We start from the raw sequence: 26,081 nt of genomic DNA on the forward strand, positions 1-26,081 counted from the left end.
GTTGATGATTAGATAAGGCAAGCGACAGGAAACGCATGCAGGGACGTGAAAGCAGCGTTTTAAGAGTTTTAAAATGATGCGTAATGTTGAAGAATATATATAAATACAAGTCAATAAGCCAAGAAGATAATTAGGATCAGGCTTTTGATTAAAGAGTCCCAAAGATGATAAGTTAGGGAGGTGCAGGAAAAGGTGTTTGGTTTGCTTTACACAAGATCTCGGCGACCACAGGGGGGTGAGGATCCTGGAGGCCCGAGGCATGATGGACCACAAGAGAGGGACGCAGAAAAAACCTAATCTTACGCATGGAGTGTTCTCGAGGGGGAGCTGGTGTTTATTACTGGACCACTTAGATGACATGAGGTTGTCTGATTTGCTGAGCCAGAGGACGGCTAGAGAGGGTCAGAGCGGGAGTGGTGACCCCGATGTCCATGATGCCATGGATGGACATGGAAGCAGCTGAGTGGGCCGAGGAGTGACCCAACACAATGTATTGTGACCTCTGGTGTTCCAGAGGTCGAGAGAGGGAGTATTGAGATTGGAGAGATATTTTGCTGCTATTGTTAATAATCATCATCATTACCATTGCATTAATAATATAATCTACAGAATTGATATTGCATTCAGATGTTTAAACAGTGTGTGTCTTTCAGAAAGACTAAGTTGCAGGCTGACAGGAAGTTGCAGGTTTGAAGAGTGTGTCTTTTGCAGAACTGAAACCGAAAGCAGAGTCTAAGTGCAGGTTATTTTGAGGAGCCTTTAAGGACGAGGCACACACTTAGTTAAAGAGAATCATTTATAGGTGGAAGTTTAATCATGTTTTGCTCGGGGTTGCAAAAGAGCAGTTTGTCGCAGAACTGCTGCTGATGTGTCAAGATGATAAGCGAGCATCCGGCAGTGACAGGAAGTACCTGCCATGAAGATAGGAGATAATGTTCTTTTAAACTGTGTTAAAAGTCATTGTGGTTTTGATTTGACGTATGCATATATTCTGTTTGTGACGTATGAGAGGGCGTCATTAAATTCAAGCCCTGATGGTATAAAATATCTGTTTATGCTTTGATTAAGTCGGAGATCAGCCCGGTCTGCGAACGGAGCTGGTCTTCCCACGCGTGTATTTCATTAAAATCGTTTGACCAAGTTCTGGACCATGGTTGTTTGTACTCTCCTTCCCCAATATTTGAACCTTAACATTAGTTTACTCAAAATAAATTTAAGACATCAATATTAAAGGTTAAGTTATGATAATGAATACATGCAACTATAACTGATGACATAAGAATTTGGATTTTTTAAGCTAAAGCGAAGGTGCTGACTCACTTGGCATGTTACTCTCAAATCCTCCCTAATAACAATAACATAATTACACTTTAGCCACAAGAGGGCAGCAGCATTAATACAAGTCACATGTATATAAAGGTACAGTGATTATATTACAGTGATTTTGACAAAAACAAAACAGAGGTTCATGGCAGTGTGTTTTCCATAACATACCAACCAAATTAAATAATAAAAACTTTATAACTTACAGAGCTTTTTTAGAGACTTTGACCACTGGCAGCAGCCTCAGAAGAGCCTCCTCTGAAGCAGAGTATTTCTTCAGGTCAAACACATCCAGATCTTTTTCTGATGACAGTAAGATGAAGACCAGAGCTGACCACTGAGCAGGAGACAGTTTATCTGTGGAGAGACTTCCTGATCTCAGGGACTGTTGGATCTCCTCCACTAGAGAACGATCATTCAGTTCATTCAGACAGTGAAACAGATTGATGCTTTTCTCTGCAGACAGATTCTCACTGAGCTTCTTCTTGATGTACTGAACTGCTTCTTGATTGCTCTTTGAGCTACTTCCTGTTTGTGTCATGAGGCCTTGCAAACGAGTTTGATTAGTCTTCAGACCCAAGAGAAAACGAAGGAACAAGTCCAGGTGTCCATTTGGACTCTGTAAGGCCTTGTCCACAGCACACTGGTGGAGAGATTGGAGTTTTGGTTTATCAAATAATTTAGACCACATGGACGTTGTTTCTTGCTCTTCCAGCAGATTGAGTCCAGAGTTGATGAAGGTCAGGTGGACATGAAGAGCAGCCAGAAACTCCTGAACACTGAGATGAACAAAGCAGAACACCTTGTTCTGGTACAGTTGTTTCTCCTCTTTAAAGATCTGTGTGAACACTCCTGAGTACACTGAGGCTGCTCTGATATCGATGCCACACTCTGTCAGGTCTGGTTCATAGAAGATCAGGTTTCCTTTCTGCAGCTGATCAAAAGCCAGTTTTCCCAGTGACTCAATCATCTTCCTGCTCTCTGGACTCCAGTGTGGATCTGTCTCAGCTCCTCCATCATATTTGATCCTCTTGACTTTGGCCTGAACCACCAGGAAGTGGATGTACATCTCAGTCAGGGTGTTGGGCAGCTCTGCTCCCTCTCTGGTTTCCAGCACATCCTCCAGAACTGTAGCAGTGATCCAGCAGAAGACTGGGATGTGACACATGATGTGGAGGCTTCGAGCTTTCTTGATGTGGGAGATGATCCTGCTGGCCTGCTCCTCATCTCTGAATCTCTTCCTGAAGTACTCCTCCTTCTGTGGGTCAGTGAACCCTCTGACCTCTGTCACCATGTCGACACACTGAGGAGGGATCTGATTGGCTGCTGCAGGTCGTGTTGTTATCCAAAGGCGAGCAGAAGGGAGCAGGTTCCCTCTGATGAGGTTTGTCAGCAGCTCATCCAATGAGGTGGACTTTCTTGTTTCAGTCAGGATTTTAGTTTTGTTGAAGTCCAAATTAAGTCGACACTCATCCAGACCATCAAGTATGAACACAACCTGGAAGTCTTCAAGCCTGCAGATTCCTGATTCGTTAGTTTGATTAAAGAAGTGATGAACAAGTTCCACCAAGCTGAACTTTTCCTCTTTCAGCACATTCAGCTCTCTGAAAGTGAATGGAAATATGAACTGGATGTCCTGGTTGGCTTTGTCTTCAGCCCAGTCCAGGCTGTATTTCTGTGTTAAGACTGTTTTCCCAATGCCAGCCACTCCCTTTGTCAGCACTGTTCTGATTGGTTCGTCTCTTCCAGGTGAGGCTTTAAAGATGTCTTCTTGTCTGATTGTTGTTTCTGGTCTGTCTGGTTTCCTGGATGCTGTTTCAATCTGTCTGACCTCATGTTCCTCATTGACCTCTGCAGTCCCTCCCTCTGTGATGTAGAGCTCTGTGTAGATCTGATTCAGGAGGGTTGGGCTTCCTGCTTTAGCGATGCCCTCAAACACACACTGGAACTTCTTCTTCAGTTGGGCTTTAAGTTCTCGTTTACAGAGTGGAGCAAATATTTCTGAAGGTAAGAAATTCAGAAAAAAATATTATATAATAAATATCATAGCCTTTCAGTACCCTGAAAGGATGAATGTCTATTGGTCCATTTCTTGAGCTATTAGGAAAGATCAATATTCAGTCTTTAGAGAAATTCTCTTACTGCTCTGCAGATGGTCAGCCATCTCATGCTGCTTAAGTCTCCTCAAGAAGTGGAGTGTGATCTTCAGAAATGCTTCTCTGCAGCTCTTTCTTTCATCTTCATCCTCACCTTCAAACATCTCCTCATCCTCCATCTGGCTCTTTAAAGTTTCTGGGTGATCTGGACTCAGAAGCTTCTGGATCTTCTTCAGCTCGTTCTTCACAAACATGGTGATGTTGTCCTCCAGCCGCTGGAAAAGAAAACTATATGAATTACCCAGTGGTAAATGGACTGGTTCTTATATAGCTCTCTTTGATACTCTGTGCACACAAAGCATTTTATACAACATGCCTCATTCAACCAAGCACATTGTTCTATGCTTAAATACTTTCTTTCACACTCTGATGGATGCATCAGAGGGCAGCTTGGGTTTAGTACGTTACCCAGTACATTTGCCAGCCAGGGTTTGATTCACAAACCTAACTAGTAGCTGACCTGCTCACCTCCTGAGCTACAGTCACCCCAATCTGACTGAAATCATGGAGCCCAAACTCTGACTTATGTTGGACACACTGACAATCCTCTGGTCCACAAAGTGCAGCATAGAGGTGACTGAAAAGAACAAATGTAAACGTAGTACTACAAACCATAACCACAGAGTCCAGGTGTGTTTGATGTTGCTGTGCAGACTGACCAGTGGAAACCTCTGCTCTCTGCTGGTCCACTCTGTGGAGGAGTAATGTATAATTAGCTCATGTTATGTCTGTCCACACACAGACACAAGCTAAAGGTCCATGAAGTGATGTTTGGATGGGTTCAGTCAATCAGATGACTGTCATGGTGGAGCTTTGCTAGTCCTGCTGATCCCACTGAGAATTAACAACTCAGTTTCCAGATGTCTGTAGTTTTCTGCTCAGTTTCTTTAGTCCCAACAGCTCTTACCATCTCCTGCATAAAGCTTTCCCTCCATGCTCAGATGCCCTGGAACAAGGTGCTCTCTTTATATCAGTGACTGGTTTAAAGTGACAACTCGCCAAACTTTGTGTCAGCAAAAGTAGTTCTAATGTTTCTTACATTTATTACATTTTTACATTTTTACACACACAAATCAATGAACGCAAAAACATGAACTTTCCAGATATTTTGTTTTACAATGTTACAAAACTCAGTTCACAACTCCACAGTCTGATTTACAAGTACAAAATATTGATGACCACAGTTTGAGCCGATGTATGTCCCGAGTCTGTGGACTCAGTGGTTTTGTTTTGATTGTTATTGTCTTTTGTTACAATTTCATTCTGATTAAGATTTTCTAGTTCTGAGGTTTTGGTTTCTGTGTTCCCTCTGTACTGTGTTAGTATTGTGTCTCTGTGTTCACTTCCTGTTTTATTTTGACAGTGCCATGTCCTACGTTAGTGTGTCTACTTTTGCTTCCCCTTGTCTGGTTATGTCCAATGAATCCTGCTGTGTCTCCCTTTTCTCATTCCCTGATGGCTCTTTTGTGTATATGAGCCCTTTGTTTTCTCCTGCTTGTTGCTGGTTCGTCTGTGTTGTCTCCCCGTGTCTCCGTTTAAGGTTTCAGGTTAGTTTTGTAGTTTTTTCAGTAGAGGTTATCTTAGCTTCTGCACAGGCCATCTCCACTGCACTTCACCGTTTCAATAAAGCTCACTCACTTCACAGCAGTGTCGGCATCTTGGGTCCTTTATTAAATTCAACATGGCTCGCCCCGCTAGCCGTGACATAAGATGTGAAAACAATATCCAAAAAACACGAGAGACAAACAGGGAATAGTTTTAAGGTGCAGGGCCAACAAACTGAGTCTAGCCATGAACTCAAAGTTGATTGAATTAGCATTTTGAATTGGCTGATCTGAGTTACTTCAATCAAGTCTATGTTCACTTTGAGTTAAGATTATACGTGATTGATGGAAAAGAAAAAAGCCATCATCAGCAACTGATTCTGATTTAGCAGGTTTTCAAATCTAAACGGTACCCATCCCTAGCTGGCTGTAGTTAAACCTTTACTTAAAAAGCATCCCTAGACCCAGCTGTCTTAGCTAATTATAGGCCAATCTCCAACCTGACAATCCTTGAAAGAGTAGTTGGGGGGAGACAATCAGAGGGGCAGTGTGATGATCTTAGGTTACGAACTACCGCAGTCAAGTCATTAAGGGAAACAGGATCAAACTGCTCTAAGACAGCTGAGCACACAGGAGAAAGACTCGGATCTGAGGCAGCAGTCGGCGAGACAAGAGCCCTAATAGATAGAAGCTTGTTGTTAAAAAATGCTAAAAAGAGTGACGCTGAAAAACTAGTTCATGCATTTATTACTTCCAGACTGGACGACTGTAATTCATTATTATCAGGATGTCCTAAAAACTCCCTGAAAAGCCTTCAGTTAGTCCAAAATGCTGCAGCAAGAGTCCTGACAGGGACTAGAAAGAGAGCAGATTTCTCCTGTTTTGGCTTCCCTTCATTGGCTGCTCCTCACATACAAGGTCTTAAATAATCAGACCCCATCTTATCTTAATGCTGCACCACAACACCTGATCTCTGGTTTCCTCACCTCTTCAATCCCACTTTAATACTTGACTAAACTCATTTTCCTGTTTAGGTGTTGAGGCAAAGCCGCCCATCTACAATGCAGGCAACAGCAAACGGGGCTATTTTTGATTCCCTTTGGGTTTTTTCTACTTTTGTGCTACAAAATGTTCAAGCTGATTAAATTCATTAGAATAAAAGTTCAGATAATTTTCTCATATTAATGTTGGAGGTAGAAATTCAGGTAACTTTGCACAAAAACTGGCAGAAATTTCCTTCAAAGATGGCGTTTTTACTTTAATACTGTGAGTACATTTCAGAGCCTGGACTCTTTTACCTTTACTTGAGTAAAGAAGTTGAATCAGTATTTCAGCTTTAAGAGGGTATTTTAACACAAACATCAGTCCTTCTACTTAAGTATGTTTGACACTTTGTTTAATCATCATTTTTAATGATCAAATATAATTATGTTTGTTATTTGTGGATTTTAAATGTCCTTGACAGAGACAGATGATGATCATTATCCTGCACTGTGGTCTCAGGTTTGGTCGAGCTAGCACAAAGAATGGCTATGTTGAACTTCCTCCTGGGATCTACACTAAGAAGTGAGTCCAACATTAGCAGGGTCTCTTTCCTTTATCTGGATTCACTTTAGCATTCACAGTCACGTGAAGCTTGTTATTAACTCGATAAGTCAACCCAGGGTTTCAGCTGAGCGCTCACATGAAACATGGCAGCATCTGATCAATCATATTCATGGAGACGTGTATCAGCAACAGAGCAGCTGAGTTTGCAGAAGGAAGTCAAACTAAACCACAGGAACAATATGAGGAGATTACACACATAATAAAATACTAGCAGTAACACAGCTGCTGCAGACAAATCAGTCATGTGATCGTGTGTGAGAGGAGAAGGACTGTAAAGGAGTTTGGTGTTAAAAGCTCTGTATGAATGTGGGAGACTTTGAAGGGCTTTAAAAAGGCCAATATAAAATAAAAGGCAGCAAAACTGCTGAGTGTGAAAGTCACCAGACTTATCAGACCTCTGTGATTAAGACCTGTAAGAACACCTATTTGTACTTGTTGGCATTATATCAAACACACACGTATATTAAGCCTTTGTTTGAACTCTGGTTGAATTTGTTACTTTCAGACTGTGAAACATCACAGAGGCTGCAGCTGCAGATCTTTTATTCACCTGGAAATTTACTTTAAATGTTAGATGGAAAATGTGTTGCTCAGTTTAACCAAAGTAAGAACAAGAATCCATAAACCTTCATAAAGACAAACATCTCCCAGAACATTGAGCTGCTGAAGTGTCACTGAAGGGAAAAACTATTTGTCCTCCTCCATCCAGCAACACCTGAAACACCTGAGTGGAAGCTCCTCCCTACACTGTGTTTGAAGCAAAGCACAAAGGAGACACCTGCTGGAGCAGCTGGAGTCCTACAGACACTCAGCCTCTTCACTACACAAACACCTCCTACAACATCCACTCTTTCCACTCTGACTGCTGTGTTTGTGGAAACACTCCAACACACACCGCTTCACATACCAACATAGAAATGTGTGAAAAAGAGCTGAGCTGATATTAAACATGAGGATTTATTCAAAAATACAGAGTCAGGAACAACATCTAGACACACATTACCTCTCAGCAGCAGAAGAACAGCCTTTAAAGTTTATAAAAGCATCCTTCGAGTCGTTGCTCTTTAAGGAAACACAGCTGGGTTCAGGTCCAGGAGATTCTGGCCTCTTATTGATCCTAAAAGAAAAAGAATAAATGTCACAGCTTCATGAGACAGGAAGGAAAAACTGGAAATATTAAATTAAAGACATGATGAACAATGTGAAACTCATAAAAATAATGTACTTACTCTTTGTCACATAACAGTCTTTTGTTAAAGTTTACAACAACATCCTTCGACATGTTGCTCTTTAAGGAAACACAGCTGGGTTCAGGTCCAGGCTCTGGATTAGTTTCAGGGTTATGTCCAGCTGAGCCTGGTACGCCCCACAGCTCTGGGCTTTAAAACAACACACACAGAGGTATGAGTGTGAATAATGATGGAGCAGTGATGTGAGTGCTGAGCTGTGACATGGAGAAGAGTCATGGACAGTTAGAGATGGTCATCTCACCTCTGAGCTTTGGTCTGGCTCTCATGTTCCCCACACAGAGTGCTTTTAGAGGGAGGGACTCCCTCCTCTCTGTCCTCACACTGATCCATGCTGCTCAGTTCACATCAGCTCACACACACTTTCTACCTTCACCTGCAGAGGAAACATTCATGTGCACATCAACTGAGAGCTGCAGAGGTCGTGTCTGATGTGTTGGACTAACATCCATCTGAGACGCAGCTTTCATCAGTTCACTACAAAAAGTGTCACAGAGCCCAGTTCAGCCTCCAAATCCTCCATTACTGTAGTCCTACAAAGCAGCAGGTCAAACATGGCTGCAGAGAGCAGCTTTATGTCAGTAACCATGTCCAGGACCGAGCTGACTGCTTACAGAGTTCATACTCTAACTGCTAGCTGCTCTGCTAGCTAAGCTAACTCAGTAACAGTGACTCTGACAGCAGTTACTGTGGAACAGCGGCCGAGCTCAGGACACATTCAGTGTGTTTAGTCTGAGTCCTGGACTCTGATTCAATGGATTCAATCCAGCTCAGAGTTTCATGTGTTCATCAGAATAAAATACATGTACTAATATAACAGAAGTAATGCTCTGAATGCAGGACTGTAATGGAGGATAAATAAGGTTTTTACAGCCTGAAAGAAACATTCAGTTCATATATTTGTAGACAGTGAAGCAGTTTTTAATACTGCAGCTGTTTCCTTCACCTGTGTGTGTGTGAGCCACACCTTCATGTGCTGCTTTAGAAATATGTGGTCTGACTGCTCAGACTGAGTCTAGGAGGAAAGTTCACACGCTGGAGAAAGTTTTGTTCCTAACTTTGTCAGAGTTCGGCTCCAAAGACAAAGAAGACGGAGCTCACAGTCTGTAGATGGTCCTCAGTGTGTGTGTGAAGCACACAGGAGTGTGTTTATGTCAGCAAATCAGTGTGTGTGGAGAGTCTGAGGGAGTGTGTGAATGAGACTCAACACTGAAACCAACAGTCCAAGAAAAGCGTCTGGATTTCTTTAAGTTTAACTTAAAGAAGTCCAGACGCTTTTCTTTTTGTCTCCATAATGTCTCCATAATGCTGCAATGTTATCTGCCCCAGAAACACTGTGCAGAAGCTCTGATGGTGACACAGAAAAGTCACAGTGGAGATACTTCTGTGCACCTTTGATTAGACTCATTATAAAAAGGAAACAAAGTTTGAACACAGTCATGTTTCCAGTTCACTGACTTACATTTATTCCATGGACACTCACTCTAACCTGAACCACAGCTACAACCCAACATTGTTGAGGCCTCATCTCCTCCTTTCCTGACTGTAGAGGTTAAATATGCAACAACCAACAAATAAAAGAATTTGGTTCATTTCAAAGAAATTCACACGGTGACCAAGTAAAGTAACCGTAGTAAAGGAGACAACATCCCGTTGATGGTGGGATTATTTGAAAGATTTGCTTTAGTCACGTCACCAAATGCAGTTGAACCACCCGTGGATCCATGTTTGACCATTCTACCACTCTGAGCTCTGCTTTTTAATCATTTTATTATTATCATCATTCATTTATTCATTCTTTGGAGGGGGGCTATTTCCTAATGCCGCCCTAATAAGCTGATGTTCAAGGGGAAATATAACAGAAACTCTTTCAGTGTTATTCATTAATAAATTAACAGATAAACTGTGAAGAAGAAAAAACTGAGATTTAAAGGAGAGAGTGAGAAACTTGATCATCCATCCTCATAATACATGTTTATCAGTATCTGCTGTGACCATACTGCAGTAATAACTACAAGTCTACATTTCTGTGACTGTTGATCAATCACAGCACGAATCTGAGCTCATCTCTGCACACAGAGCAGCTTCAGCTCTGGGATAAACTGCTCGCTTCACGTCCTTCTCAGCTCACAGACACTCATCCTGATATTTTCCTTTAACATTTGATGGTATCTGGAATAGTTGGCAGTAATAAGGATGATTTTCTGTAAAATTATATTGATATGACCCGTGAATTATTCGTAGATGAGCGTTAGATTAGTTTGATGGGTTAACTCAGAGAGCTGAAGATATGGTGGACATGCTGACCTCGCTCCGTGGTGTACAGGGCCGTTTACCCTCATGATTAATATTCACAATAAAAAAATGAGGCGAACATCATGAAGTCTGTGTGTGTTTCATAGTGTCGAACCACCTTTGTACAGTTAAACCTAACAGTTACTACATGACGGAAACACCAACGTTATTTCTTTTATGTGTTTATCAGGTCACGCTGATTATTGAACAAAAACCCAAACATCAGATGTTAATCGAATCTTTTTGCTCTCTCTCCTCCTTAAACGTGTTTTTAATGTTAGTTATAATTCAGAATTGGTGACTGGAACACGTATGACACATACGAACATCAGGAAATAAAAACACGATAAATATAACCTCTGTAAATGAAGTCAGTGTGCAGCGGGGGTTATTACAGCTGTGTACCGGCCTGCGCTTTGTCGGTGGTAATAGCAGCTCGATTGCTTGCGAGGCGAGCGGGTCTGTCCCACGCTTTGCCGTGAGACTGGGCTGGGCAGACATCTCCGAAATCATCGAAGCACTTTTGCAAAAAAGCTGTATCTTGACAAACCGACCAGACATCTGAAGATTAAACCGCTACATTCTCGGCTAAAAAATATTAAAACGGTATTTGGTGAGACACAAACTGTCATGGTCCCCGTGTCTGCCCGGCTGACTCAGGTTGGCTACATATGTTTCTTGTTTACATCTACCTCTCTCACGCTAGCTGTGTCTCGCCAGGGCGGAGCTCATTGCGGGCTCCCGCCCCTGGCCCTTGCACCTGAAGTTAATCACACATCTGTGGCTCATCGCCTAAACTCATCCACTACTTAAGGCAGAGGCTGGAAACATCTCGTCGCTGGACTATTGAGTAACCTCGGTAGTAAGCTCCGGAGTACTAGTCTCTTGTTGCCTTTTCGTATCGCTGACCCTTTGGATTAATCACTTGTTGTCTGTAAACAGGAATTCCGTTTCCCTGGAACCCTTGGTGTGCTGTGTTTTTTATGAAGTCCCTCGTGTGTGAAGAGCTCCTTTCCCGGATTTCCCTGTGCCCTGGATTCCCCCTGCCATCTCACTTGTATATATTTGCACCTGGTGTTGTATAGTAAAAAACGGAACTGTATTCTAGCTGCCTTGTCTGCGCTTGAGTCCATCCCACACACAAACACAAACAGGGTTTTTCAAAGTTCAGTTCTGTTAGTTTCCACATGGCAGTTGTTGGTGTGCAGTAACGCCTTCTAAAAACAATGGCCACCAGGCCAAAGCAATGGTTCTGACTCGATCAGCATTAACCTCGCCCCCTGGGTTTGATGGGTGAGGTTGACACATAAAATAAATTTATGGTGAGACCTGAAGGAGTCAACTGTGCCAAAATGAATTAATTAAATACACCATTAAATAATTATTTAAATGTGGCAATAATTAATTAAAACGTGAAATAATTAATGAATTAATTAAATGTGTCAAAAAATGTTTATTTAATTATTTATTTCCCATTTTAATTAATTATTTCAAATTTTAATTAATTATTGTCACATTTAATTTATTATTCAATGGTGCATTTAATTAATTCATTATGGCACTCCTGGTATTCCATACTGTGGTTGGGTCGACTTTACTCTATAGATGTTTCACATGTTTCCATCTCAGCAGCCCCGTTGACAGATCACAGTATTATTACTTTTAAACTTAACCCTGAAAATAAAACGCAGTTTAAAAAAGATTACTGGAAATTTAATGCAGATCTATTAATTGATGACGGGTATGTTAAGATAGTTAAAGAGCTCCTCCATAACATTTACAACAACGTAACAATTGGCAATTACATACATAGATGGGAATTTTTTCATTTAAAGTTAGAGAATTTTCAATTACGTTTAGTAAAATGAAAAGTAGACAACAGAAGGAATTTGAAAGTAAATTACTTTACGATATAAATAACTATTGTAATAGACATTTTATGTCAGAGGCTGATAAGAAATCCCTGTTGTCTTTACTCAATTAGATGATCTATACAAGAAAAAGGCTCATGGAGCTTACATTAGAGCTCGTGCAAAATGGATAGAAGAAGCTGAAAAAGTGCTTCATATTTCTACAATTTGGAGAAACGGAGGCAAGAAAAGAAATCTATTAATACATTAATCATAAATGGGGAGGAATGCACAAATCATAAGACTGTAGCGGAAGAAAAACATAAATTTTACTCAAATTTATTCTCCTCAAAATATTTAATTGCTGATTCATTAACTTTTTGTGATCAGATTGAACCTTATACTCCAAAAATCGATTCTGTATTCAGAGAAATTTGTGATTCTGATATATCACTGGATGACTGAGATCAAGCCTTAAACAAACTGAAAATGACAAAGCTCCTGGTCAGGATGGCTTGACTGCAATCTTTTATAAATTCTTCTGGAAAGAAATAAAAGAATTTTTCTTCAAAACTATTACTGAAATCATTAGTAATGAAATGTTAGCAACGACAATGAAACAGGGTCTTATCTCCCTTATTCCCAAACCTGGTAAAGATAAAAGACTAATCGATAATCTACGACCAATAATATTAGATTGGTTGTAGATCTACTGGATTCTAATCACTTAATTGAAGATGATGGTGTGATTCTTTTTTTAGACTTTTATAAGGCATTTGATACGGTCGAACATCCTTTTATTTTAAAAGCTCTACCCTATTTTGGTTTTGGTAAACAAAACTTCATAGATTTAATTTCTTTATTATACTCTGACTCAATAGTTCTGTTTCTTTACCTTTTGGAACATCTAAACGCTTTAATGTTAGACGAGGAATCGTCAGTTTTTATAGAACATGAATGAAATTTCACTTTTCTCAAAGGCTTCTGGTTTGTACCTGAATATTAGAAAATGAGAATTATTAACTATTCGTGATTGTGACCTAGTAGCTCTCTTAACATAGCTGTTAAAACTGACATTAAATATTTTGGTATTATAATGTCAAAGAACACAAATAATAGAGAAAATCTACATTTTGAGCAAATTACCCAGAAATCAAAAAGATTACAGGCTACAAAGACACCTCTCCATCTTTGGACGTGTCTTGCTTACTAAAACAGAAGGTATCTCTGGATTGATTTATCCATCACAATGTTTATATGTTTCCAATAGTCTAATCAATAATATAAATCAAATTAATTTCAATTACATTTGGAGAAACAAGCAACATTATGTTAGGAAGAATGATATAGTGAAGTCATTTGAAGAAGGAGGTTTGAATGCGATTGATTTTGAAGCAATGATGGTTCCATCAAACTCAAATGGTTGCAATCTTTCATAAATAATTCAAACAGTATTTGGTTTTATTTTCCCAAAGTAATTTTGGAGAAGCTGGGTGGCATTGAATTTCTTATAAAGTGCGACTTTGAAATTTCCAAATTAAATTATCCAATTTTCACAAACAGGTTCTCCAGTACTGGAAAATGATACACAAGCATATTTTTTCTCCACATACAAATTCGATTTGGAACAACAGATGTATACGATAAAAGAAAATCCATCTTTTATAAGGATTGGATGGATCATGGCATTTGGACGGTTTTACACCTTTTAGACAATGACGGAAATGTGTTAACATATAACAAACTCATAGATAATTATGGCATATCATGTACTCAGAGTAAATTCATTAAAGTTGTGAAAGCCATTCCCCCTGCAATGATTCAGATGTCTTCCCCCGACTGAACAACAACCCGTCAACAACATGCTGAGCTGTGACTCTTCTTCCCTCTAAAGTCCTGGCGTTAACACTCACCCTGCATCAGCTTCACCTTTTTTTAAATTGTTTTTACTTTTCAAACCGACGGATCATTTGAAGCAGTGTTAACACTCACCCTGCCTCAGCACAGCTCTCACTCTCCTCCTGCTCTCTCACACTAAACGGAGGCTCAGCTAAACTCACTTCCTCTCTACTTACAGGAAACCAGCGCTCAGAGGAGCCGACCGGCCTCACATTTCACCCACAGACACGAACAGCGTGGAATTATTTTATGTCATAAGAAGAAACATATTCATGTTAACACTCACCTGCCTCAGCTCCACCTTCCTCCTCCTGCTGCTCTGAACGGAGGCTCAATACTTTCACTTTCACTGCTGCTCCCTAAACACAGAGGATGCTGGGACTTGTAGTTGTTTCCTTCCGGTGCGGTCTTCCTCTTTGTTTGTTTGTGTTTGTGTTCAAGTTATTTCGATCATGTAAACATCAACAGAACACGTGAAGCCACACAGAGTTTGTATGTCGAGGTGGGTAGGAGGGTTTGAGGGTTTGGGGAGGGGTCAGAGGGAAGAGGTCTCTCAGTCTTGACAATCCACATTGATGGCATTGCATCTTTCAGCGTGTTTGTGGGTCGATTTGGATGCTCCAGGTGTGAGAGCAGCCACTCAGCCTCTACTGCAGATGTGTGTCACAAGTTCATCTAGTAGTAGGCTATGGCACTTGGCCACAGGTGGCAGCAGTGGACTGGCCTCCATGTGAGACTGCTCCAGCTGCTATGTGATAGTCCAGCTGCAAACTGAAGATCATATGCAAGTTTTGGAAATTAAACTGTACAATATAAAGCGCCTTGAGGCGACTGTTGTTGTGATTTGGTGCTATATAAATAAAATTGAATTGAAATTCAAAATATTCTTAACTTCGCTTTAAAACCAACCCAATCTCTCCTCCACACTCACAAACAAAGACAAACCAACTGACACATCTGAGTCCCTCACTTTCTTCAATCCACTCACTCTCACAAGCTCCACTTAGTCACACTGGCTCTGTTTATTACTAATTACTATTGTCTCCCCAGAAACACTTCCGTTTTCTTTTTTCCTATTTGTGTTTTCGTTTTTTGTATTTGTGTTTTCTTTTTTCCTATTTCAGTTGTGTTTTTTGTGCTTTTGCAGCGTTTTTTTTTTTATTGCTGGTGTTTTCTTAAGTTGCAGTCCGTTTGGCCTCTCAGGGCCACCGTAGATAAGGGCCAAAAATAAATACATAACATCATTTCAAATCAGTTTAAAGGTTTATTTGCAAGACACAAAAACAGAAAAAATTAAAAGTTACAAATGTATTGTGCATGAAACAGGAATTCAAACGTGGCTCAGATGTGTGTCACAAGTTCATCTGGCTGTAGGCTATGGCACTTGACCACAGGTGGCGCTAATTGACTTGACTCCATTTGAGTGCACACAAAGTAAACTGCACACTTTAGTTGTGAAGCGAAAACGCTGAAATCGCAGTAATAACACGTACGAGGGGAACGATAACGAAGACCAGATGCTCCTGATCGTTACTCTTGCTGTCCTGTGAACAGCATCGGCGTGGTGTTAATGGTTTGCTTTTGTTTTGGCGAGCGCCCCGTGAATGAGAATATGACCAGGTAAACCCGCGACATTTTTAAATAGTTTGTCGTTCAACAGCAACAAGACTGACGGAGTGTGTTTGAGGAAACCTCACAAATGTCACAGATGAAATATTTGGTGTTTATTTGCTGGTTTGTCGGTAGCAGCTCCTTCAAAGTAAGTCTACCACACATCTGTTTGACCAACGCCAGTTGATTTGGATCACCGGTCCAAACAATTTGAACGATTGTTATGTTACCTTTGTGTTGAGTTTGACTGATATTTGCTGGATAGCAAATGTTTTAAAGCTATGCAACCTTTATCTGCACATAGCAGTTAAACTGTTTAGATCAATCTTTATTGATAATATACATTATTTATTTATGAATTACTGTGTACACAAGAATAAGTTAATGTATTAAGATAAACTGGCTGAAAGTTTTGTATTATTCTTGTGATTTTTTTTATTGGCCTTGTTTATTTACAGGCCAGGTGACCCTTTAGGGGTTTAAAATGCCGAGCCAATGAACAGCTGGGAGCAGGAATCTTTCTTCACTGAAGCTTCCACTTCCACGGGTCTGGTAGGAAGTTGTCCAAGCCAACAAAACAAACAGACAAAAAATCCATCTATCAATCACCTGGATCACCTGTTGAGAAAGAAAAAAGAGAAAACAAGCAAACAAAAGAGAGCAATATAATAAACAACATCACCGCGATGATCTATGTGAATATAACTGTAAATATTGAATATTATTGTGCAGCACGTAAGATCGACAGCGCACAGTGTGCTTTGAGGTAGCAGCCAAAATGCAAGGCAAGTTTATTTATATCGCACAATTCAACAACAAGGTGATCCCAAGTTCTTTACAGAACATTAAAAAACAAAAACGGATAAAAAGCATGATTTAAACGTGACGTGCCCGTGAGCTCCGCCGGCAGCCAGCTGTGCCAGAGTGACCGAGCCCCAGGCTGAGAGGCCAAAGGCACCGCACCCTGAAGGAGCCCGAGCGAGCCCCAGGCTCCAGGCCCCGACAAGCAGTACCTGGACGCCCATCCCCAGACACAAAGAACCACCAATGCACCGATGTCTGAAGGCGTCTGCCACTGGCAGGGGGAGTGGTGGGGGGAGATAGGCCTCCATACCTTGGAGGGCCTGAGATGTCCCCAGAGAGGTGGCGTCTGATACCCGACCTGACATATGGACACAGACAAACAGGCACACACAGATACAAACATCCATTCCCACCCTCATGCTCTCATATGCAATTACTCAGCAGCAGGTAAGCGCATAGCCCCTCCTGGTAGCCCTCAATGTCTACGTGTATTTAAAATTGAGAGGTGGGCAACGGCGCCAGGGGTGAGGTTGTACACCCTGATGTGATTCTGATCTTGGAAACATTAAAGACATTCATAGCCAGACTGCTGACTTTGTGTTTTTATTCAGTCGCCTAACAGAAGTGCAGTGAGAAACGATTTACCCCATCCTGATTTCTTAGCTATTTGCATATTTGCCACACTTACGTGTTTCAGATCGTGAAGCAAATTTTTATGATAGATAAAGATGACCAGAGTCAGCATAAAATAAAGCTTTTACATGTATTGCTGGGAGGTCGGCAGCTCCCTCCACTGCTTGGCCCTCTGTGAAAAACAACTGGGATCCAGCTTCCCTGTGATGCTGAATTATATAAGTGGACAAAAATAAATAGATAGAAGGATGGATGATTGTATTTTGTGTACAATCGTTGAAGTGTAAAAAGGGTTGGCCCTCCGTGGTGCCTTAAGCAAAGTTTGATTTTTGGGGCCCTTTAATAGTGCCAATAATAGTGATTAATGATCACCTACTATAAATGTATTTCATTTTCTAATGTTGATGTTGTTGTAATCCACAGTGAAAAATGTCATAAAAACAGATAACAAATTTGCAACTTTCATGAAAAATGTTTTCATTAATATTAAAAAAAAAACAAAAAACACCTCCCCCTGCTGGCCACACAGAGAAACAATAGATAAAACTTGAGAGCTGCACAGTTGCAGCAGTGTGGTTTACGTCATTCTGTTGTCAGCCTGTTGTCAGCCTGTTTTACACATCAGTGGTTTCTTATTGACGTGTAAAAAGATCTGAAATCGTAGTAAATTCAGCTGCTATTGTGGGCTGCGGATGATTTACACTTAACATTTTAATAACTGGGTATTGAATGTCAGAGGCCCAATGTTCCCTCTAATTTTTCAGGTGTCTGAGCGAACACACAAACTCCCTGAGCGGTTCCTTGGACCACTGTGAGCGACAGCAGACGTGTGCACTGTGGTCACACCGGCATCGAATCCATCCAAGTTTCATGGTTTATTAAAATAATCAAATTACAGCGTTTACATTTATGTTAGACTACTTTTAATGAACTGCTTCAGCCCATTTACAATGAAAATGTAAAAGAAATCTTGTTCATGACCTGTGTAGTATGTTAACACTATTGGAAGTACAAATAACTTGAACTCCAATTTAGAAAACACAACTTTTTTTTTTTATAAAGCTCTGACTTGTATTATGAGTCCGTGGTCTGGGAGAGAGTCTGTAACTCTCTGTCTCCAAAATACTGTATATAATGACCAAAGCTGGGAAATTAATCAATCAATCAATCTTTATTTATAAAGCACTTTTCATACAAAAAAAGTAGCACAAAGTGCTTTACATGGTTAAAAGCACCCCACCCCGCCCTCCAACTAACCCCCCACACTCTCATTAACATAAACAATCATGAATGCACCCATATCCCCCCCCCAGCCAGGCTGAGAGGACCCCCAGAGCCCCAGCAGCCACGGTCGATCACAGCCCCGGTGCAGAGAGCCCCCTCCGAGGAAACACTGGAGATATGTCACAATAGGATATATACAGGGTAAAAAGATAAAGTAAATAAGAACGGGATACAATAGAAATAGTAAGAAGATAAAAAATGAGTAAGAATAAAATCAATAAATATTAGGTAAAACCTAAATTAATAAATAGAATAACAGGATAGAATAAATAAGCATAAAATAAATAAACGTTAGGTGAAAGATAAATTAAAAAGGTGGTCTTGAGCCTGTTCTTAAAAACATGTACGTTCTCTGCGGCCCTGAGCTCCTCCGGCAGGCTGTTCCACAGACGAGGACCATACCACTGAAAAGCTGCCTCTCCGTGAGTATGTGTGCTGTCTTTGGGAACAGTCAAAAGGCCAGTACCAGAGGACCTCAAGGTCCGCGAGGGTTCGTATGGTAAAAGCAGATCTGAGAGATAAGACGGCCCAAATCAAATTCAAATTCAAATTTTATTTGTCACGTATACAGTCGTACACAGTCATACACAGTACGATATGCAGTAAAATGCTTGGACAACTGCTCGTGACCTAAAGAAAAAAAAAAAGGAAATAAATAGGAAATAAATAGGAAAAATTAAAAAGGGTAAATTTAACTAGGAGGGAATAAGATATAAATTAAGGTTAAAAATGAAATAACTGTACAACACAAATTAGAATGAAGGGTAAATTTAACTGGGAGAATAAGATAAAATATATAAATTAAAGTTGAAAATAAAATAACTGTACAACAAAATACACAATATAGAACTATATAAGAATGTATGAAGAAATATAAATAAATAAATATATACACAATAACAGCAGCTGTACAAGTATTAACTGGAAATGAAGAATATAGTGACCAGTGTTGTGCAATCCACATTATGTCTTGTGCAGTGCAAATATGCTTAAAGTGATTTAAGTGATGAAGTGAAAACAATGTCCAGAAAGTCCAGTGTGTGTGTGTAAGAACCATATGTGTGGGTCAGTACTGTGTGGTGGTGTGATTGAGAGACCGTATCGCCTGCGGGAAGAAGCTCCTCCTCAGTCTCTCTGTGTTGGTCTTCAGGGAGCGGAATCGCTTTCCTGACCTCAGCAGAGAGAACAGTCTGTTGTTGGGATGGCTGAGGTCCTTCACGATCTTCCTGGCCTTGGTCCAGCACCGCCTGCTGTAGATTGAGTGCAGGTCAGGGAGCTCGGAGCGGATGGTGCGCTCAGCTGACCGCACAACCCTCTGTAGAGCTCGTCTGTCCTGCATGGTGCTGTTCCCGAACCAGGTTAAGATGTTTCCCGCCAGGATGCTCTCTATGGTGCACGAGTAAAAGTTCCTGAGCACCTTGGAGGGCAGTTGGAAGTCTCTCAAGCGTCTGAGGTGGTAGAGACGCTGTCGGGCCTTTTCACCACGGTGTTGATGTGACAGGACCATGACAGGTCCTGCGTGATGTGAACTCCGAGGTATTTGAAGCTGTCCACTCTCTCCACTGGGCACTCGTTGATGACAGGGGTCTGGTAGTTCCTCTCCTGCTTAGTGCTGAAGTCCACTATCAGCTCCTTTGTCTTACTGATGTTTAGAAGGAGGTTGTTCCTCTGGCACCAGTTCTCCAGATTCCTAATCTCCTTCAGGTAGGCCGTCTCGTTGTTATCAGAGATCAGGCCCACCACGACGGTGTCGTCAGCAAACTTGATGATGGTGGTGGAGCTGGTAGTGGCCACGCAGTCATATGTGTACAGAGAGTACAGCAGGGGGCTCAGAACACACCCCTGGGGGGCTCCAGTGCTGAGAGTGGTGGAGGCTGAGACATGTCCGCCCATCCTTACTGCCTGTGGTCTGCCAGTTAGGAAGTTGGAGATCCACTGACACATAGATGAGCTGAGTCCCAGATGCTCCAGCTTGGTGGTGAGTGTGGAGGGAATTATGGTATTAAATGCAGAGCTGTAGTCTATGAAGAGCATTTTAACATAATTCCCCCTTCTAGTGTCCAAGTGAGTGAGTGATGTGTGGAGGAGATGAGAGATGGCATCGTCTGTGGAACGATTTGGACGGTAAGCGAACTGTAGTGGGTCCAGTGTGTCTGGTAGTGAAGAAATGATGAAGTCTCTGACCAGGCGTTCAAAGCACTTCATCACTACTGAGGTGAGGGCTACAGGGCGATAGTCATTGAGAGAAGCAGACCATTAAGACATTTAAAAACCAATAAAAGAACTTTAAAATCGATCCTGAAATACACGGGGAGCCAATGCAGCGATTCTAAAACCGGTGTACTGTGGGCCCACCCTCTGGTCTTCGTCAGCACACGAGCTGCAGTTTTGTAAAAGTTGTAAGGGTGATATATTCTTTTTGGGGAGACCAGAGAGCAGGGCGTTACAGCAATCAATGCGACTGGTAATAAAAGCATGCATCAACATATATAGCTGAATTTTTTTAATATTTTGTACACAATAACAGAATAATTTCAGAAAAACACAAAATGACTGGTGTCAATATTATTTGCCCCACAAAAAAGGTCGAATATAAAACAATATTGCAAATATTGCACAGTTGAAAAAAAAAAAGCACTACAGCTCAGTTGTTCCCGCCATCCTTTGTCCTCCTGTTTCCCCTCCCTCTCCCCTCCAACGACAAGTTTGATGGTGTTACGGATTCAAATATTGGGGATGGATACAAGAGGAAAAACCACAATAACAACACTGGTCCGACCGGGTTGAGTCAAACGATGATTTTAATGATCACACGCGTGGGAGATGGACACCGTACGTAGACAGCATCAGATCTCAAAATGGTGGAGCATTGATCAAACTCTTATAGCCTCTGGTGCCTCCACCTTATCATAAAAGCCTAAACATTCACATGCTTTCTCTCACACGGCGCCTAAGCTACGACCTTGGCTCCCTGTTTATCTGCTCCTGCTGAGATGGGGCAGAAAACTCCAGCATGTTCTCCAGCATGTTCTCCAGCAGTATAATGCATCATGAAACAATATCATTCATTCACAATAAATCAGCAGTCTAATGTAATGCAAATCAGTTTAACAAATGCAATAGTTATCAGCTTCTTCTAATTCAGGAGAATAATGCAAACTAAAACTACATAATAATTCACAATCTTCAATTAGGGGTCTAACGTGGCATAAAATAATATTATAATACCACATTGGCAAACTTCTCCCAATGTTTCCACTGAAGGGGTTGAAAGTTAAAAAGCGCCGAAGGTTAAGTTAGGTTTGGAGTAAATCATGGATGTGCACACTGAAGGAAATTGCCGTCCCGGGTTTCCTCCGTGGCGTGAGCGATAAGCAGAGTTTTGTCCTTTCCTTCTAAGATTCCTAATTATTTAAAGTAACACTCAGGTATGCCGTTCAGCTGGGTTAGTTACAGCGCCGGGAGCAGCTTGGGAGAACAAGGAAACACAGACTGCTTCAGGTTGCCTTCCCAAATCAACTCAAAGGTTTATTTGATACACAGCAGTTTATATAGATGAAAAAAAAGGTTCGTGTGTCAGCTTTCCCAGTTCAAACCGGTACAGACCAAATAAGGAAACGTCTTCCTGCCTTCTGAGCAAAGTATCCCTTGTGTAGTTTATCAGTTCAGCTATAATTTATGATCATCCCAGCAAAATACACTCCTAGACATAGAATACAGAGTTCTTTCATCAGTGAATTCTGAAACAAACCACCTAGCCTTTAACGAGCCTTTTCCAGGAGATAAAGAAAAAGGGAGGATGGGAGTAAGGAAGTGGTCTCATCTCTGTGGTGTTTTCGACCTTGGGGTACCAGCTTGTGAGTCCTACACATTAATTCTTGGGTCACAGAGAAAGAGAAAAACAACTAGTAGATGGGCCTTATTGAGCAACTCTTTTCTGTATAAAACAATCTTCTGTAAATGCTAACCGTGGTACTAAAATACCTAACACACACGTGTTTGTGTGCAGCTTGTAGTGCAAACGTGCGTGCAGAATTCATGCAGACATGTGTAACTGGTCGTTTTGAGGTAGAAAAGAGTGATGCGCGGTCAAGCTGGTAGTTGAAAGTGTCAGTCAGAGTAGAAGAGCATTGTGTAAAAATGCAAGTAATAACAAAAAAGTGCAAGTCATTAATCGCATCACCCTGAAAAACCTGAGTAAGGAGTGCAGCTCCTGATGAAAGGAGGAGCACTGAAAACCAGGAAATGATGTTTCTGGAACAGTCTGATGACTGAAGCTGGATGTTTGAAGTCTCAGTGAACTGCTTGTCTTTTCCCCACAGCTCCTCCCTCAGCGATGTATATGGCTATATGTTATGAACAATGTGCTGATGTCCGTATCAGGTAACAAACAGCGTGACACAAATGGAGAACATTGTGTCCACTCGATAATATGCTGCTCTAAAAAGGCTCCATCCTGCAGGCAAGTCGGCCCAGCTTTACTCGCACAGCCTGCCAGCTCTGTTTGAACAGAAAGGACATCTGCACAAGAAACACAGCAGCCTGTCGCTCAGCACCAACCGCCTCACTGAGCGGATCAGTCTCAGGTACGACACGCCATCACAGATGTAGGGAAACAGGAGCTGTAGGTGCAGCAGTGTTAATAATGTCATGTATGATGCTACCACTTGATTTTGAGGAAGGAGGATACTGTAAACCCAATTTTGTCTGCTTGTTCTGACCTGGATATTCTCTGTTGGCCACAGAAAGTTTGCCATATCTGTAAAGATTCCTGACACTAAAGGTTGTAGGAGGTGCAGTGTAGGTAAGCAATGCCGAGTTACTCTGGTCAGTCTGTTTGTTCACGGAGAACAACTGCAGACACTTAGTCCTGCTCTCTCTGTTTCAGCAAGAAACCCATACACAGATAGTACATATCTGTGCGGGGCTGTCCCATCTGGCCTGGTTTTACTCTTGTGGTATGAGCCTCTTCAAAAGTTCATGCATCTAAAGGTTTGTACAGATATGTCGAACTTGCCACCTGAATAAATGTCTTCCTTTCTAACTCTAACCCTATTTCCACAATGCAAACCAGCCATTACACCTGGATTACATAAAAGTAGACAGACAGCATATCAAAATCTGAAGCTGAAGAATGTAATTGATTTTTTTTAATAACATATGCATACTTTTTATTCAAGCCCAACAAGATTTTAGAGACTAAATAAAAGAAACGTTGTATAAACGCCATCCAAAAACACCAACAGCACCTTCTCTGGGTCCAAGCTCGTGTAACTGAATGGTTACCATGTGTTTTCTGTGCTACAGGAACAGTGTTATCAGCACACAGTTCAACGCCAGCATGCACCATTAGATCACATAGCACAGATAATTGACAGTTTTTTTGTGAATGTCTCGCACATTTCATAACGATAATGTATGTACTGTGAGAACAGAGCTCTGTGTTAAGCCTGTCTGCAGTCCTAACACAGTGCTGCTTGGAGAAACACGCCTGTGTCACAACATTATGGAAAAGTGGCATCAGTCCAAAGACGTGCAGTTAGGGGATGGATGGATGGATGGATGGATGGATGGATGGATGGATGGATGGAAGGATGGATCGACGGGTGGATGGATGGATGGATGGATGGACGGGTGGATGGATGGATGGACGGCTGGATGGATGGATGGATGGATGGATGGATGGATGGACGGATGGATGGATGGAGGGATGGGTGGGTGGATGGATGGATGGACGGATGGGTGGACGGGTGGATGGATGGATGGACGGGTGGATGGATGGATGGATGGACGGATGGATGGATGGATGGATGGATGGATGGATGGATGGATGGATGGATGGATGGATGGGTGGGTGGATGTTTGGACGAACAGATGGACGGGTGGATGGATGGATGGATGGATGGATGAATGGATGGACGGCTGGATGGATGGACGGGTGGATGGATGGATGGATGGATGGATGGATGGGTGGGTGGATGGATGGATGGATGGATGGGTGGATGGCATCGGTTTATCTTTAATCTCAAGATTTAATAATCATACAAGAATTCTGTTGTGCTGTTTTTGACGGTTGTATGAACAGGTTCAGCTCAGGTTTAACAAGCATCACTTAACCATCATGAGAATTTTTTTAGTTTTTTTTGTTTTCCTTGGTGACTGTTTCACAGCAACTCGCCATCAGACTCCCAGATTCTCTTCTCAGCTGTGTGTTGGAGTGAGAGACTGTAGTAATGATAAACCACCAACCGGCCAACAGCTCAGGTTTGATATTATAGAGCTGAACGGCGCTCCTGTTCCAGTGCCAGGTAGGACTGTTTCTGCGTGTCTCTGCTGACTTCCTGAAGCTTCAAGCTTCAACTTGTTGCAACAAGCTTCCTTCTTTCCGTGCATCAGGAGATAGTGGAGCACTCAGGGCCGTGCAGGTAACCCAGCTGGACCGAGACACTGTTCTCATCACCTTGGAAAGTAAGTCCCCTCGCATATTGTGAATCCTTCAAATGTCTTTCATGCTCATTCTCAATCTGTGTACTGTTTGGACAGGAACTGTAAAGATCGTGAACCTGCAAGGACTTCCATCCAGACAGCTGGCTGCAGAAATAGTCTTTGACTTCCCCATTGAAACACTAGGTAGAAATGATGATGTGACAAACAAAGTGAATGAGAGCTGATGTGTGTCCTGAAAGCTGAGTGACACCTCCTGTTCTGTCAGTCTGCTTGCAGGATAGTGTGCTGGCGTTCTGGAAGCATGGCCTCAAAGGGAGGAGTTTCAGATGAGGTGATGAACTAGTAAATTCATCCAACGTTGGCTGAGCTCATATCATGTGCTTATCATATTAGTTCTAAGTCATTACACATGTGAATTTTCACTTTATGTGCAGGTAACACAAGAAATTACAGTTGAGAGTCGTGTGTTCAGAGTTCTGGGAACAAACAGGTATGTTAACTGTATGCTGACAAGAGCTATCAATCACTGTGAGAAACTAGTAATCCTAGTACATCAGAAGTAATCAGGATAGTATTTTTCTTGATACTATTGTTAATAGACCTGGAAGTGATTTTCAGAGTAGCATGTGGAAGTAGCATGAATACTGCTAGCATTAATGGTAGCATTAAAGCAGGAGTCACACTAGAGTGTTTGTTCTGTTGGTTACTCAGATCCAAGGATTTAGGAAATGCAGCCTATGTGTTTGCATGCAGCCCTCCAAAGAAAAACAGCCATTAAAGTTACCAACTACCGTCTACCTGACACTTTGTACAGAAAACTACTTTCCTTAGTGCTAATTTTCTTTATTCTAGTACCAAATCACAACAATAGTCACTTCAAGACACTGTATATTGTAAGGTAAAGGCCCTGCAATTATGGTGCACAAAGGTGAAAAACTCCCTTTTAGCAGGTGAAAACCTGAACCAGGCTGGGGGAGGGGCGGGCATCTGCTGCGATTGGTTGGGGGGGTGAGAGGAGGAAGACGGGACAAAGACAATCTGGGGAAGAGAGCCAGAGAATATTCTCAACTAATGATTGAATGCAGAGAGATGTTTAAATAGATAGTGAGTGAAAAGGGTGACTGAAGAAGAAACACTTGGTGCATCACGGGAACCCACCAGCAGCCTAGACTTAGGCTAACTAAGGGAGGATTCAGGGAAGAAAGGAAAGTTTGAAGCCTAATGTTAAAAGTAGAGAGGGTGTCTGTCTCCCAAACCCAAACTGGAAGCTGGTTCCACAGAAGTGGTGGCTGTAGTTCAGGTGGGGGAGCAGGTCACCTACTCCCCGTCTACATGCCAGATATCCTGCATGAAAGTTGCTCTTCGGTGCATCCGTCAGAG

At 41.7% G+C, this 26,081-nt stretch overlaps 3 protein-coding genes across 4 annotated transcripts in view; 1 reads left to right on the top strand and 2 right to left on the bottom strand.

The window, feature by feature from the left end:
• LOC309700558 (protein NLRC3-like) overlaps positions 1-14,562 on the bottom strand; it is a 191,047-nt gene extending 176,485 nt beyond the window's left edge. The window contains exons 1-7 of the mRNA XM_082524163.1: positions 14,209-14,562; positions 8,123-8,254; positions 7,861-8,010; positions 7,635-7,748; positions 4,092-4,170; positions 3,466-3,694; positions 1,530-3,324 (exon numbers count right to left, since the gene is read on the bottom strand). Coding sequence (XP_082380289.1) covers positions 1,530-3,324; positions 3,466-3,694; positions 4,092-4,170; positions 7,635-7,748; positions 7,861-8,010; positions 8,123-8,211 — 2,456 coding nt within the window. The 5' untranslated portion in view covers positions 8,212-8,254; positions 14,209-14,562. The remainder of the gene's footprint in view (positions 1-1,529; positions 3,325-3,465; positions 3,695-4,091; positions 4,171-7,634; positions 7,749-7,860; positions 8,011-8,122; positions 8,255-14,208) is intronic.
• LOC309700493 (uncharacterized protein) overlaps positions 1-26,081 on the bottom strand; it is a 2,098,293-nt gene that overhangs the window by 1,841,386 nt on the left and 230,826 nt on the right. The gene's annotated exons all lie outside the window — the stretch shown is intronic.
• Positions 22,253-25,034, top strand: LOC309701218 (mitogen-activated protein kinase kinase kinase kinase 2-like). 2 transcript variants are annotated; one of them, XM_082525315.1, is made up of 8 exons: positions 22,253-22,637; positions 22,717-22,840; positions 23,000-23,058; positions 23,143-23,246; positions 24,425-24,562; positions 24,651-24,722; positions 24,798-24,884; positions 24,967-25,034. In XM_082525315.1, the coding sequence occupies exons 1-5, from the start codon at positions 22,610-22,612 to the stop codon at positions 24,473-24,475; spliced, it is 366 nt and encodes a 121-aa protein (XP_082381441.1). In that variant the 5' UTR covers positions 22,253-22,609; the 3' UTR covers positions 24,476-24,562; positions 24,651-24,722; positions 24,798-24,884; positions 24,967-25,034. The 2 variants fall into 2 exon arrangements, with proteins under 2 accessions (XP_082381441.1, XP_082381440.1); XM_082525314.1 differs by having other exon boundaries at positions 23,000-23,246.

This window comes from Aulonocara stuartgranti (genome assembly GCF_965226115.1).
Source record: "Aulonocara stuartgranti genome assembly, chromosome: 3".
NCBI classification, from domain to species: Eukaryota; Metazoa; Chordata; class Actinopteri; order Cichliformes; family Cichlidae; genus Aulonocara; species Aulonocara stuartgranti.